Raw genomic sequence first — 16,009 nt, 5'->3', positions numbered from 1 at the left:
TTGGCTTAAAGCTCAACATTCAGAAAACGAAGATCATGGCATCCGGTCTCATCACTTCATGGGAAATAGATGGGGAAACAGTGGAAACAGTGTCAGCCTTTATTTTTTTGGGCTCCAAAATCACTGCAGATGGTGACTGCAGCCATGAAATTAAAAGATGCTTCCTCCTTGGAAGGAAAGTTATGACCAACCTAGATAGCATATTCAAAAGCAGAGACGTTACTTTGCCAACAAAGGTTCGTGTAGTCAAGGCTATAGTTTTTCCTGTGGTCATGTATGGATGTGAGAGTTGGACTATGAAGAAGGCTGAGCACTGAAGAATTGATGCTTTTGAACTGTGGTGTTGGAGAAGACTCTTGAGAGTCCCTTGGACTGCAAGGAGGTCCAATCAGTCCATTCTGAAGGAGATTAGGCCTGCGATTTCTTTGGAAGGAATGATGCTAAAGCTGAAACTCCAGTACTTTGGCCACCTCATGTGAAGAGTTGACTCATTGGAGAAGGCTCTGATGCTGGGAGGGATTGGGGGCAGGAGGAGAAGGGGACGACAGAGGATGAGATGGCTGGATGGCATCACTGACTTGATGGACTTGAGTCTGGGTGAACTCCGGGTGTTGGTGATGGACAGGGAGGCCTGGCGTGCTGCAATTCATGGGGTCACAAAGAGTCTGACATGACTGAGCGACTGAACTGATGGTAAATTTATGTTTAACATTTAAAGAATCAGTGAACTGTTTTCCTAAGTGGCTGTGCCGTTCTTCCATTTCTACTAGTCATATATATGCACCTGATTCTCTGTATCTTTATTAATATCTGTTACCTGCCATTTTTATTCTTGCCACATTAGTGTATGTGAAATGCTGTTTTCTGGTTTTAATTTGCGTTTCACTAATGACTAATGATATTGGGCATTTTTTCATATGGTTATTATTCATTTGTATATCTTTTTTGTATAAATATGTCCAAACTTTTTCACCGCAAAAATGTTTTTGTCTTTTTATTGTTAAATAATAAAAGTTCTTTATATATTCGGGATACAAGCCCCTTATCCTGTGTATGGTTTACAAATATTTTCCCCCATTCTGTAGGTTATCTTCTTGATTGATGCTCTTTTGAAGCATAAGAGTTTAATTTTGGAGTTCAATGTACCTGTTTTTTTCTGTTGTCACTTTTGCTTTCAGTGTCATATATAACAAATCATTGTATAATCCAGGATCATGAAGATTTACACGTTTTTCCTAAGAGTTAGAATTTTAGCTCTTATGTTTAGATCTTTGATCTATTTTAAGTTAATTTTATTTATGGTATAAAGTTGGGTCTGCATAATGGATTTCCAGTTTTTATAGCACCACTTTTTTTAAAAAAGACTATTCTTTGCTCATTGAGTTGTTGTGGAAACTTTGTCAGAATTAATTGACCAAAAATGTAAGGATTTACTTGGGGACTCTTAATTCTAGTCCATTGATCTATATAACTAGTCTCATGCTGATACCTAATTACTTTGATTATTACAGCTTTGGAGTATTTTTGATGTTAGAAAGGTAAGTCTCCATAGTTTTTTTGTTTTTCCAATTTTGGGGCTCCATTGGCTATATTACATTTTTATTTGAATTTGAGAATCATCTTGTAAATTTTCACGAAAAGCCAGCCAGAATTTTTATAAGCATTTGGTTGAATCTGTAGATTAATTGGGAGAGAATTGCTTTCTTAGCAGTATTATCTCTTCCGATTTGTGAACAGGGAGTATCTCTACATTTGTTATTTAATTTCCCTCAGCCGTGTTTGCAATTTTTAGTGTACCAGTCTTGAACTTCTTTTGTTTCTAAATATTTCATTCTTTTGATACTAAATTTTTAAGTTTATTTTTTCAGTTATTCATTGTTGATCTATAGGAATACAGTTGATTTTGAATTTTGATCTTCTGTCTGGTGACCTTTCTGTCTTTTTCTTTGGTTCTATTTTGTACATGTGCGTATATGTGTGTGCGTGTGTGTGCCTTTGGATTTTCTGCATAGAAGATAGTGTCATTTACAACTAGATAATCTTCCATTTCGAGTTTAGATGCCTTTCTTATCAGATTACATTAGGTAGAACTTTCAATATAATGTTGAAAAGTTGTGAGAGCACGCATCTGGGCTTTGTAGTCTGTCATGGAGGAAAGACTTTCTGTCTTTTCACCATTAGATATGATATTTGTGGTAGGTTTCTTCTAATCATGTTGTGCAGGTCCTTTCTATTCTGAGTTTATTGAGAATTTCTTCATGAATAGATGCCTAATTTAACTGATTATTTTCTCTTGGTTATTGATCAGTCTTTCCTGCCTTTTTAAAAAATTATATGATGGATGGTGTGAATTTATATTATAGTAGCTTTGGGGTTCAGAGAAGGCGATGGCACCCCACTCCAGTACTCTTGCCTGGAAAATCCCATGGACGGAGGGGCCCGGTAGGCTGCAGTCCATGGGGTCGCTAGGAGTCGGACGCAACTGAGCGACTTCACTTTCACTTTTCACTTTCATGCATTGAAGAAGGAAATGGCAACCCCCTCCAGTGTTCTTGCCTGGAGAATCCCAGGGACGGTGGAGCCTGGTGGGCTGCTGTCTGTGGGGTCACACAGAGTTGGATAAAACTGAAGTGACTTAGCAGCAGCAGCAGCTTTGGGGTTATGTTTTCTTCTTCTTAAGTCTTTTAAACTTTTGTTCTGATAGATAGATAAACTGCAAGTGCATCACCTGAATCATACCAAGATTTAGTTTAAGGAAAGATCTGTTTCAGTTTTATTTTAAGGAAAGATCTATTTGTTTCTCCACTTTGTTCATGGTCCCCACTTCTATGGCATAAGTGTTCTTGGGTCTGAACTGAATGCCAGGGTTGTTTTATGGGGTGCTTATGCTCTAGTTTGGCCCCAAATGCGAAATCTTTCAGGTACTCTTGTTACCTCTAGAATTTCTTTTCAATTTCAACTTCTTAACACAACCAATTAGAGTCTTGCCCTGTAAATTTGCAGTTTTGAATTTGGCTAAGGACTAAGGGCTTACCATGCAAGCCTGAGGGATTCACTCTTTCTGGCCCCCCTCAGTATGGCATCGCAAATTCTACCTACCACAAGGTGTACTGAACTTTGATTTCTGCATCCTTAATTTAGCAAAACTACTGTCCTATGCTTGCATTTTCTGAACTGTGGCCTGTGTAATTTTCTGAGGGAGAGAACTTGGATGACTACGGGGATTCTCTTGTGTCTTCTTTCTTACAGCCCTTCATAGGTGCTTGAAGATTTTATATATTCATTCTTGGTTTTGTCTCCAGTTGTATTTAATAGGAGAAGTCTAATACCAGGTACTCATAGCCAAGACCAGAATTTTCTAGTTTGTCATCAACTTTTACCATTGGACAGCTCAATGTTCTGTTTATATGCTTGGTATTTTGATTACGTTTCTTGATCTTGAAGTAGTAGTCTTAGGTAACAAATGTCCTGTAGAGCCCAGAGGCATGCTCCCCTCTGGTTAGCAGAGCCATATGCTCTAAGAGTGCCCCCTATATGTGCTGCGTGGTCCCTTCTGTTGTGGCAAGGGCTGCTGTGGGTACAGTGGTAGGTGGTATTGGTCCCTGGCACAGTTGACTACAGTCTGCATCAAGTGGCTGCAGGTTTACTGGAGGGTGGATAGGCTTCTTGTGTGGTTGGCTCTGTGGCACAAGCCCTCTTGGGACTATTGCTGGCTCACAAGAGGGTAATTCATTATTCTGCAGTCTGTGTGGCTTCCGGCAGCTTGGGGCTAGGGCAAGCCTTGGTCCTTGCAGGGCTTCCTGTGTTGCCTGGAGTTTGGGAGCTGCGCTGGGTCCTAGAGTAGCAGACTATGGGGGCTCTGGGAGCTCAGGTTTTGTGCTAGCCTGCTGGTGGACAGGTAAGCCACTAACACTCACAGGCTAGAGGGAGGATCCAAAATGGCACTTGCCAGCACCAGTGTCCTCTTAGAACAAGGTCTCCAGATGGCTGCTGACAGCATCTGTTTCTCTGGGGGGTGGGGTTCCCCATTGCCTCCCATCGCTATGGGTGGGAGGCTCTTTAGGATTAACAACAGGTGAGTCCCTTCAGATCACTGTCTTTGTGCTAGAACTCAGAGCCTTTGAGATTTTGCATGTGACTTTTTAAGCATCAAGTCTGTTTCCTATAGGTTTCCAGCTCACCTGAACAAAAATCCTGCTGGTTTTCAAAGCCAGGTTTTCTGATGCCTCGTTTTCCCTGTGCAGGACCCTTAGACTGGGGAGCCCAATTGCTCAGACACCTCACTTCTTAAGGAGGAGACCTCTATGATTGCACTATTCCTCTGTTTGTGTGTTGCTGAAATGGGGATGTGGGTCCTGGCTGTACTGTTTCTCCACTCCTCCTGACCTGTATTATTCTGTTTCTGCCTATATGTCTTTAGTTGTTGAAAATATTTTCTGCTAGTCTTTTAAGTTGATATTCTATCATACGATATCATAAATATCATAGACGGTTGGTCCTGTAAGTAGTTGTAATTGTGGTGTGTCTATGGAAGGAGGGTATTCAGTGTCTTCCTGCCCTGCCAACTTAGCTACCTCTCCTCAACAATTGCCCATCATTCTTACTGATTATAGTGAACCCATAATAAAGGTAGCATGAAAATTGAAAGTGAAAGTCACTCAGTCATGTCCAACTCTTTGCAACTCCATGGATTCTAGCCCGCCAGTCTCCTCTGTCCATGGAATTCTCCAAGCCAGAATACTGGCGTCAGTGGCTATTCCCTTTTCCAGGGGATCTTCCCAAACCAGGGATCAAATCAGGTCTCCCACATTGCAGGCTGATCCTTTACCATCTGAGCCACCAAGGAAGCCCCATATTTCACTTTAATAGCTGGCATGCTGATAATAGTCAGAACCTTTGCCCCAGTATATTTCTTTCTTTCTTTTTTTTCCTTTTAATTGGAGGATAATTGCTTTATGATGTTGCATTGGTTTCTGCCATACCTCAGCATAAATCAGTCATGGGTATACATATGTCCCCTCCCTCCCACTCCCTATGTCCCTCCCACCCTTCTGGGTTGTTACAGAGCCCTGGTGTGAGTTCCCTGAGTCATTCCAGTGCATTTATTAAATCAGTTGTGAAGAAAATGTTCTTTGAATGTTCCTTGGGAACTAGGGAATTAGTGAACAAGTCACATAGTAAATACACTTGCATTGTTATATCCCTATGAATTTCTTCTATATCAAAGGTTTTCAAACTGCATATATCCTATCTTTTGGAGGATTTGTTAAAACAGGGATTTCTGGGTCCCAGTGCCAAAATTTCTGATTTAGTAGCTCTGAAGGAGGACTGAGAATTTTCATTTTAAACAATCCCTAGGTAATGGTGGTGTTGCTGGTCTGGGGAGGCCATCATTTGAGAATTGTTTTATATTATACAAATAGAACCCTGGAGAACCCTGGGTCAAGAATATCCTCTGGAGAATGAAATGGCAACCCACTCTAGTATTCATGCCTAGGGAATTCCATAGACAGAGGACCTTGGCAGGCTACAATCAACGGGGTTGCAAAGAGTCAGACAGGACTGAGCGACTAACACTTTCACTTTCAAATAGAATTCTGGACACCTTGATTTTCATGTGTAGCACCATTGAGTCCACATTTTACTCAACCAGTTGAGCAAGCTATTGGAACCACTCTCAACTACTTAACACATTGTAACGGTTACACAGGGTAAGATAGTTGAAAGTATTCACAAGACTCTTGTATACTCATAAAATACTTTAATAAAGGTTGGACATACAGTGTGATAGAAGAAAGTAAGCAAAGGCAAACATATGAAAGCTTTTCTCCGTCACCCAGGACATGCTTCATACTTAAATTGTGACCCATCAGAAAACATGTGAGATCCCTTTGACTTAGGAGAGCCACATACTCATCTGAGAGAGGATCTTTCATATCCCTGGGGTTATTTTTTTTATAGATCTGTGTTCTGTTTTAGTGATGCAAAAATGTTTTTAAGTTTTATTTTGTTCTTTGCACTGTTGGTTTTGTTCTCCTAGATTTTCCTCAAAAATTTTTTTTTTCCAGTCCACTCATGTTGGTTAGTGAAGAGGCTTAAAACAATGATTGGAACTTCTCCATTCATATGCTGAGGTATGATCTGACAGGAGCAAAGCATTTTGTTATGTTGGCTTCTCTTTGATCCATTTTCCCTGCTAACAGTCCTCTTATCTACTACTTGGTGGATATATGCCAGGTTGTCAGTCTGGAAGCTAAATTAGGAAACAGGTTGGTGAATTCTATGTATAGTATTTCATTTTGTCTCTAAATTTTGAACACAATATGTTACCCATGCCTTCTGCGCTTGGCATCACCAAATTAGGAGCCTCTCTCATTTCCGGTATAAATTCTCTAGAGCAGTGGATTGCAAACTTTTATTCTCAAGTTCTCCTTATAATCTTAAAAACTAGTGCAGATCCCAAAGAGCTTTTGTTTATGTGGATTATATCTATCAAAATTCACTATGTCAAAAAATTGAAGATTAAAAATAATTCATTGACAAACAGCAATCTAATTATATTTTAATTTTATAGTGTGATTTTAAGATTATCCTAATTCTTTGAAGATATTTCTGAAATAAAAAAGCAGTGAGAACAATGTCATTGTTTTAAATTTTCATAAATTTAATGCCTGCCTTCATGGAGGATGGCTGGATTTTCATACTTGCTTTTGCATTCAGTCTGTTTCTATATCACATGTCATGTGGTTCTTGGAAAATTCCATTCTGTGCTCATGAGAGAATGAGAATGAAAAAGGCAAAGCACATCTTAATATAATGAAAATAGTTCTTATCTTTATCAACTGGTAAGATAAGAAAGGGTTTCAGGGCCCCAGTAGTAGTACCCAGACCAAAATAAATAAATAAATATATCTCCTCTACTGAGTAGTGGAGAGGTAATTACCTAGGCATTTGGGGTTGGACTGAGGTCATTGGTTTAATTCTTCTGTACAAAATCTCAGTAAATCCTTTTTTTTTTGAGCTTTACCTGCTTATCTCCTCCTTCATAAAAATAAAGCTCTGCTGTAAGGTATGTCCTTGGAAATGCTGTTTCAGATATTAAGTGATTGGCTCTGATCCTCTACCATGATTCTGCTTTCAGAGAAGTTGGGCCAAAGTTGTTACCTGGGATTGGAGAGGAAGGGAAAGTTGGATCAAGATGTCAGACAAACTCTTAGCTAGAATGAGACGGTGTGTCTTTATCTCCACGGCCGTCTCTTAGCAAAATCTGTCTAGGTCAGACTATTCGACTATTTGAATAGATATCAGCTAATTTTCTCTTTCCATTGCTGTCTTTATTTTTGTCCTTTGGATTTATCTTTTTTATTTTTTCTGTTATTCTGATAGGGCTTTAAGAGGCAGCACAGATATGTTGTAGCCATTAGTTCTTCCTTCTGTCATTATGCATGGTTGACAATAGTACTTTGATCTTCTTTACCATTTATTTCTTGATTAGTTGGTATAGGGGATTTTCCAAAAATGGCCACAGTGCTATTTCCTGTCCTTATTTTCTTCTTCAAACAGTGTAGAAAATGATGCTGTGTGACTTCAAGACTTGGTCATGAAAGCTGTGTTTCTCTAACTTGTTCACTGGAATACTTGTGCTTGATGCTGAGCTGCTGTGTAAGGAGGCCAGTTACCGTGAGCTAGCCACTCTTATGAGAAACCCATGCTACATGAGAAGAAATGTTTTTGATAGCTTTAGCTTATGACTGTTTTAATATCCCTGTATAAGGCCCAGACATTATGAAGCAGTGCTCCATCCTGTCTGAATTTCTGCATCACAGAATCTGTGAGCATAGTAATACCATTATTTTTATTACTAGGCTTTGGGGTAAGTTGAAATAATAACTGGAACAGATTTTGGTTACCAGAAGTGCGAGGCTGACCTAACTTTTGGATTGAGCAATGGACAGAAGCTGGAAGGGTCTTAAAGAGGAAACATGATGCAGGCTTCAAGGAGGCTGTCAGTGAGGGCTTTGAGGAAGTTGAGGAAAATGTTGGAAGCTGAAAAAAAGGAGACTGGAAATCTTCGTTAGATATAGTCAAGAAAATTTAGCAAAATGGTTACTGCCACAATATGGAAAACTGAAAATGTAGCTAACTTGAGGAATCCAGCTAGCAAGGTTAAAGAGATTTCTAAGCAATTACTGTATTCCTGTTGGCTGTCCTCCTTTTGAATGAGAGTGCATACAGAGGTTAACCTGTGCTTGTTCCGTAGTTGTGTGTTAAATGCGTGTGGGGTAACATGCCGCTTTGTTTTGTAGATCTTCAGGGTGAGAGGTGCTGTACTTGAGGAACCACTTCTTGGGAGCTTAATCTACCCTTGGACCTGATTTAGATAATGAAGTTCAAGATTGTCCTGATGCCATAGTGGATTGAGACTTTGCAGGTCTTGGGGGAGGGTACAGTGTAGTCTGCATATGGGAATGATGTGAATCGTGGCCAGAGTGAAGACTGTGTTATATTGTATTATCCAAAGATTGTCACAGTAATATTTCCATTCTCACATGCTTTTATCCAGCGTGCCCCTTGTCATTCTTCACCACCTGGATCTTAACAGGCTTGTGAATGCTTTGATCGAAACATAGGGGAGCAGTGATGCAGCGTGACCTTACAAGACTGGGTCATAAACAGTGATGCAACTTTCACCTTATTTTCTGAAACTTTTGTACCTGGTGCCCTGGACCATCATGAAAGAAATCTACGTTTAGCATTTAGGCTGGGAAGAAACCCAAGCTACGTAAAGATTCCTGTCAGCAGTTCCAGACCCCAGGCATTTGAGTTGCTCTTGCTGAGGCCATGGGCATTGTGCAGAGACAAGTCAATTCCATCATGCCCAGATTCCTAAGCTGCAGGATGCGTGAACTTGATAACACAGTAGTTTTATGTATTAAACTCTGAAGTAGTAACTAGAACAACTGGATAACTTAAATACGTTATAAGAATCATTAAGACCTTTTGGTGTATAGATGTGGTAAAGATGCTTAGTAATGTATACAGTATGAGTTTCAGTGAAAATGTTTATGACACACATATTAGCTGCCTAATGGCTTATTTATTCAGTTATTTGGTTTTGGGATACCATGTCATGTGACTGTGTCAGAGTTCTAGATAATTCTTATGCTATTGTACATTAGTGTGTACTGGTTTATTTGTAAACATTCTATTCAGTTTTCATTTTGTTCTACTTGATTAAAAATTCAATAAATGATTCTTTCAATTTGTCTTCTTATTTTACACATAAAAGATTTGAGATAAATGCATATTGAGTAAATACTAAGTGTGTCATCTTTTCAGACGACATAATTAATAAGTTTTAAAAAATGTGAATGTTTCAGATGAGTTAGGAAATGGAGAGTTATATATGACTATTAACTCCTTTAGGACTTCCCTGTAGCTCAAAATGGTAAAGAATCTGCCTGCGATACCGGAGACCAGGGTTCAATCCCTGGGTTGGGAAGTTCCTCTGGGGAAGTGAATGGCAATCCACTTCAGTATTCTTGCCTGGAGAATTCCATGGACAGAGAAGTCGGGCAGGTTATAGTCTGTGGGGTTGCAGAGTCGGACGTGACTGAGTGACTAACACACACATTAACTCCTTTATTATTAAAGGTTATAGTCTGTCTTTTAAGGAACTTCATTCCTGATAATCATCTAATTTGAATGTTTTTAATGAGGTAAAGATGTTTAGCAGTTAAGAAAAATGTTACTATAATTTTTGGAGGGTTTTACTGCCATCTAGTGGCACTTAGTCCTATATGATTTAAATTCCTTTTAGTTTTCTTTATTTCTACTCATTTTCCCATAATTATCTTCTCTTAGTTTTTAAGCTTGTTTTTTTTCTTTTTTAAGGAAAAATATTTCAGGTGCCTAAAGTAATGGTAGAGTTTTTTGAAGATACGTGATATTATACATATACCATATATATGATATATATATATATATAATTTAACATAAGTGAATAAAGATATCATTCATTTTTAGGTATAATAATTTCCTGCACTTTTTTCCCCTCTCATTTGCTTATATTCTCCTTCCTCTTTTCTCTGTTCTATTCTTACAATTTATAAACTTTCTGTTTATATAACTCTTCCATCTCTGCCAAGTTAGGTCATAAAAGCCTAGATTTTCTCCATGTGCATATAATCAGTGCTTTAGTGAATTTAATGATGTTAGCATAGAAATACAGTGTACATATCTTTGTTTTAGAAAAATAAGATCATACAAGTTTCTGCATTTTATTTTTCTCACTTAGAATTCCTCTGAGAAATCTAGGATTAGTAAATGTGCTGCTGCTGCTGCTAAGTCGCTCCAGTCTTGTCCTACTCTGTGTGACCCCATAGACTGCAGCCCACCAGGTTCCCCTGTCCCTGGGATTCTCCAAGCAAGAACACTGGAGTGGGTTACCATTTCCTCCTCCAATGCATGAAAGTGAAAAGTGAAAATGAAGTCGCTCAGTCGTGTCCGACTTAGTGACCCCATGGACTGCAGCCTACCAGGCTCCTCCGTCCATGGGATTTTCCAGCAAGAGTACTGGAGTGGGGTGCCATTGCCTTCTCTGTAGTAATGTGCTACTTTTACTCTTTAAAATTATTCATAATTTTAAAAATATGGATATATTTTAAATTCTGTTTTCAGCACCTTCATTGATTTATTTTTGCAGTTTTTGCCACCTTGAATGTAGCTGCAGTACACATCTGTGAGTGTACACCCCTTACGTGGTGATAATCTATTAAATACGTTTTTCCAAGATTTTTAGCAATGGAGATTGTTAAAGTATTTTTAATTTCAGTAGCTGTTACAATTATTGCTTTCAAAAACAACTGAAATATCAATGAATGATATATGATAATACTTTTTCCCTATGTTATCTTTAGTAGATTTTATAGCATTTTATACATTTTTGTATGAGGGTGTAAAATTTATTATTTCAATTTGAATTTCCTTATTAATAGAGAATTTTAACAACTTTGTGTTTGAATTTATCCTTCTATGAAGTTTCTAATTTTAACTTGTGCAGTCTGTATATTATGTTAACACTTTATCATCCAATTTAGACATTTTGTATGGAAAAAGATATAACGCAGTTTTAACTCTTGATTTAATTAACCATGTCTATCTTGTTTTTGAGACTGAATTTCCCAGATGTAGTTAAGAAAGTCTCTTTTACATTTGGATTGTATTCCAGGTTCATTCCTGCCTTTTTTATTTTGCAACATTTTTATTTTCCAAGTGTTACCTTTAAGCCTTAATCCCCATGGGATTTAATTGTTTTAATAGACTTTCATAAACTTTTAAGAACTTAAAGATAACATGCATAGTTAAGTACAATATTATCACAAAGTGAACAGAACCGTGTACTCATCAGCCAGTCAGAATAATTCTTATGCGTTCTTTATTACTAAGCATTCAGTATCATAGCACTCTCCTGATATGTGATAATCACCTTCTTGCTGCTTTTTGTATTTTTAACCTTCTAAACTGAGTCCTTTAAAAAAAACAACTTCTCTGGTGGCTCAGAGAATAAAGAATCTGCCTGTAATGCATGATACCCTGATTTGATTCCTGGTGTGGGAAGATCCTCTGGTGAAGGCAATGGCAACCATCTCCAGTATTCTTGCCTGGAGAATTCCATGGACAGAGGAGCCTGGTGAGCTACAGTCCTTAGGGTCGCAAAGGGTTGGACACGACTGAGTGACTAACACACACACACAAGCTGAGTCCCTAAACATTATAGTTTGATTAGTTGATCCTTGACCTCAATATGTTCATGTGTATTTTTATATCTGTTATCTTTTGCTTATTAACATGTTGAGTTTTGTCCATGTTATGTGTAGCAGTTCATTAATTATTCTTGCTATATAGTACTCCATTGTATGGCTGTGACTTACCTGTTTTCTTGATGGATATTTGGATTGTTTTCAGTTACGGCTATATGGAATAATGCTGCTATGGTCCTTAATACATTATTCTGATGCTTTTGTGCATATAGTTCAGTTGGATATATTGGATATATATTTCAGAGAAAAATTTGATGGCATGTATGTGTGTGTAGATACATATTTCAGAGAAAAATTGATGGGATATATGTGGGTTTATGTGTGTGTGTGTTAAAAATCTCTTTCCAGCTTAATTTTGTAATGCAGAGAACAGACATTCAATTTAGTCTTTCAAGCCACACTTTTGGCTTTCGTTGCATTAGCACATGGATGATTTTCCATGTTCTCCAAACTTCTTTTACTTTCAAACATACTTTGTCCTTCTATTTAAGGTGTGTCTGTCATACACAATTTTTTTTATAATTAATTTTATTTTATTTTTAAACTTTACAAAATTGTATTAGTTTTGCCAAATATCAAAATGAATCTGCCACAGGTATACATGTGTTCCCCATCCTGAACCCTCCTCCCTCCTCCCTCCCCCTTCAATTTAAAGCTATTTTCTTCATCTGATTGTATTTTTCTTTTAAATGGAGTATTTATTTCATTGACATTTATGTAGCTAAGTATGTATTTGGTTTGTATATACTGTTTTACCATTTGTTTTCTGTTTGGTCCATTTTTTGTTTTCTTTTGAATATAAAATCTTTTTTTATTATATTTTTATACTAGCCTCAGTTATACATCATTTCAGAATTCATTTTAATAGTTATGTAGAAATTAACACATGCATCCTTGATTTAGTAGAGTTTAAATTATTTTTTCTATTTACTAGACAACAATAGGGTCTTAGAACACAGCTTAATGCCATTTACCACTTTATTGCATTTTGTATTATTGCTGTCCCAATTTTTAATCTCATGAAATATTTTGAATAGTATTAAGCAGTTAGATTTATCTACACATCTACCATTTCATTTGGTCTCCATTTCTTCCTGTTTCCTTCTGGGATCTTTTTGCTTTCTGAAGAACCTGTTAATGTTTCATTTAACACATGCTTTATGATGAATTCTCTTATTTTTGCCTGAAATACATTTTGTCTTCAATTTTAAAGTAATTTTTATTGAATATAGAATTTTGGAATAGTTATTTTCTAACTAGAATTTTAATAAAGTTTTAGAATGCTAGAATAGTTTTTTTTTTTTCAGAGTTTTAAAGGTGTCTTTCTATATCTTGAGACTTTCACCTTTTTAAGTCAGCTCAAAATATTATTGGTTTTCCTTGGCTGCTCTAAGTTTTTTTATTTTCCCTAAATTTCAGAAATTCTCCAGTGATGTCTGAAACATTCTTGTTTATGAATTGATGCTTTTGAACTGTGGTGTTGGATAAGACTCTTGAGAGTCCCTTGGACTGCAAGGAGATCTAACCAGTCCATCCTAAAGGAAATCAATCCTGAATGTTTGACACGACTAAGTGCTGAACTGAACTGTAATTTCCCTGTTTGGGATTTGTGCCATTTTAAAAAAAAACTTTAGCTGTTAATAGAATTTTTGGGAACAGTTTTAATAAATCCTCAGTCACAATATCTTGAGACATTTTACCCATTGTATCTCGTCTCTTCTCGGATTCCAGGTACACTTATGTTAGAGGCTTATACTTTGTCACTTATTCTGATGTTTTATTTTTCATCCTTTTCACTTTCCAAGCTTTGGTCTACATATTTTCTACTGACATATATTCTGGTTCATGACAGAACCCTTGATATTATCCTGATTCCTCTTTTTCTCTCATACTTCACAAACATTCCTATTGCAGCATCTTTAAAACATATCTGGGACTTCACTCATGGTACAGTGGATAAGAATCTGCTTGCCAATGTAGGGGACATGGGTTTTGTCCCTGGTCTGGGAAGATTCCACATGCCGTGGAGCAACTAAAGCCCATGAGTTGCAACTACTGGAGCCCATGCATTCTTGGGCCTGCAAGTCACAACTACTGAGTCCGTGTGCCTCGAGTCTATGCTCTATAAGAGGAGCCACTGCAATAAGAAGTTCTTGTACTGCAATGAAGAGTAGCATCTGCTCACTGCAACTAGAGAAAGCCAGTGCTCAGCAACAAAGACCCAGCACAACAAAAAATAAACCTGTGTCTCTGGGAACTTCCCTAGTGGCTAAGACTTTGCTCCCAGTGCAGAGGGCCAGGTTCCATCCCTGATCAGGAATCTAGATCTTGCATGCCACAAGAAAGATTGAAGATCTTGCATGTGGCAGTTGAGACCCAGAGCAACCAAATAAATACTAAAAAAAAACTAGAATGTTTTACCTCTTGTGTTGCTACCATCAGAGTGCAGAGTGGAAGCTACCACCATTTCCTCCCTGGATGGCTGCAGCAGACTAGTAAATTCCCTGCTGCCCCTTTTTCCCTCCCACAAACATACAGCCAGTCTGTTCCTCACATAGCTGTCTGCTGAGTGAACCTATTAAAATCCAAATTTGATTCTCTCCAGAACCTCCAGTGGCTTTCTCCCATGTTTAGAATAAAATTCATACTTCTTGAGTGGCCACAGGGCCCTTTGCTACCTCTCTTAGCCAAACTTTCACTTTTCCTGTCACTCACTATTCTCTAGCCATATTGTTCCACTTACTTGTCTGTGCATGTTTCTACCTCAGACTCTTTACACATATGGTTTCTTAGCCTAAAGCGTTTTTTTCTTAGGAATGCATCAGTTCAGTCACTCAGTTGTGTCTGACTCTTTGCAACCCCATGGACTGCAGCACGCCAGGCCTCCCTGTCCATCACCAACTCTCAGAGTTTACTCAAACTCATATCTATTGAGTCCATGATGCCATCCAACCATCTCATCCTCTGTCGTCTCCTTCTCCTCCCACCCTCAATCTTTCCCTTCATTAAGGTCTTTTCCAATGAGTCAGCTCTTCGCATCAGGTGGCCAAAGTATTGGAGTTTCAGCTTCAACATCAGTCCTTCCAATGAATATTCAGGACTGATTTCCTTTAGGATGGACTGGTTGGATCTCCTTGCAGTCCAAGGGACCTTCAAGAGTCTTCTCCAACACCACAGTTCAAAAGCATGAATTCTTCAGCGCTCAGCTTTCCTCACAGTCCAACTCTCACATCCATACATGACCACTGGAAAAACCATATCCTCGACTAGACAGACCTTTGTTGACAAAGTAGTATCTCTGCTTTTTAATATGCTATCTAGGTTAATCACAACTTTCCTTCCAAGGAGCAAGTGTCTTTTAATTTCATGGCTGCAGTCACTATCTGCAGTGATTTTGGAGCCCCCCAAAATAAAGTCAGCCACTGTTTCCCCATCTATTTCCCATGAAGTGATGGAACCAGATGCCATGATCTTGGTTTTCTGAATGTTGAGCTTTAAAGCCAACTTTTTCACTCTTCTCTTTCATCAAGAGGCTCTAGTTCTTTGCTTTCTGCCAAAGGGTGATGTCATCTGCATATCTGAGGTCATTGATATTTCTCCTGGCAATCTTGATTCCAGCTTGTGCTTCCTCCAACCCAGCATTTCTCATGATATACTCTGCATATAAGTTAAATAAGCAGGGTGACAATGTACAACCTGATGTACTCCTTTGCCTATTTGGAACCAGTCTTTTGGTCCATGTCCAATTCTAACTATTGCATCCTGACCTGCATACAGATTTCTCAAGAGGCAGGTCAGGTGGTCTGGTATTCCCATCTCTTTCAGAATTTTCCACAGTTTATTGTGATCCACACAGTCAAAGGCGTTGGCATAGTCAATAAAGCAGAAGTAGATGTTTTTCTGGAACTCTCTTGCTTTTTCAATGATCCAGTGGATGTTGGAACTTTGATCTCTGGTTCCTCTGCCTTTTCTAAAACCATAAATTTCTCAGTTTATTCAGGTCTGTTATTTAAATATTGTCTTAAAGAGGCCAATCTTGACCATTCTTTATAAAGTAAGTATATTTCCACCTATATAACTCCTTATCCTATTATTCTCCTTTATTTTATGTTCTTATGTTGATGACAACTGATGTTATGGTGTGTATTTTGTCTCTCCCTGTTAGAATGTAAGCTGTCTGAAGGAAA

The 16,009-nt window shown here is 38.1% G+C and overlaps 1 protein-coding gene across 17 annotated transcripts in view; it reads left to right on the top strand.

Moving 5' to 3' along the window:
* The window catches only part of TDRD15 (tudor domain containing 15), an 88,780-nt gene that overhangs the window by 34,749 nt on the left and 38,022 nt on the right, over positions 1-16,009 (top strand). For 9 of the 17 annotated variants that reach the window (XR_008700532.1, XR_008700530.1, XR_008700528.1 and 6 more), the window contains one exon: positions 8,307-9,262. The exons of 4 other annotated variants lie outside the window; for them this stretch is intronic. Coding sequence is in view for 2 of the 13 variants with exons in the window: in XM_055540841.1 (XP_055396816.1) it covers positions 8,307-8,335 (29 nt within the window). In the remaining 11 variants the exon portion in view is untranslated. Of the gene's footprint in view, positions 1-6,068; positions 6,135-8,306; positions 9,263-16,009 lie in introns of those variants that run through there. 4 more of the 17 variants (XR_008700526.1, XR_008700524.1, XR_008700522.1 and 1 more) reach the window with 1 other exon arrangement.

The sequence above is a fragment of the Bubalus kerabau genome, chromosome 11, assembly GCF_029407905.1.
Source record: "Bubalus kerabau isolate K-KA32 ecotype Philippines breed swamp buffalo chromosome 11, PCC_UOA_SB_1v2, whole genome shotgun sequence".
Taxonomy (NCBI): Eukaryota; Metazoa; Chordata; class Mammalia; order Artiodactyla; family Bovidae; genus Bubalus; species Bubalus kerabau.
The sequence above is the reverse complement of the archived record's forward strand: the minus strand, read 5'-3'. Positions and strand labels throughout refer to the sequence as shown.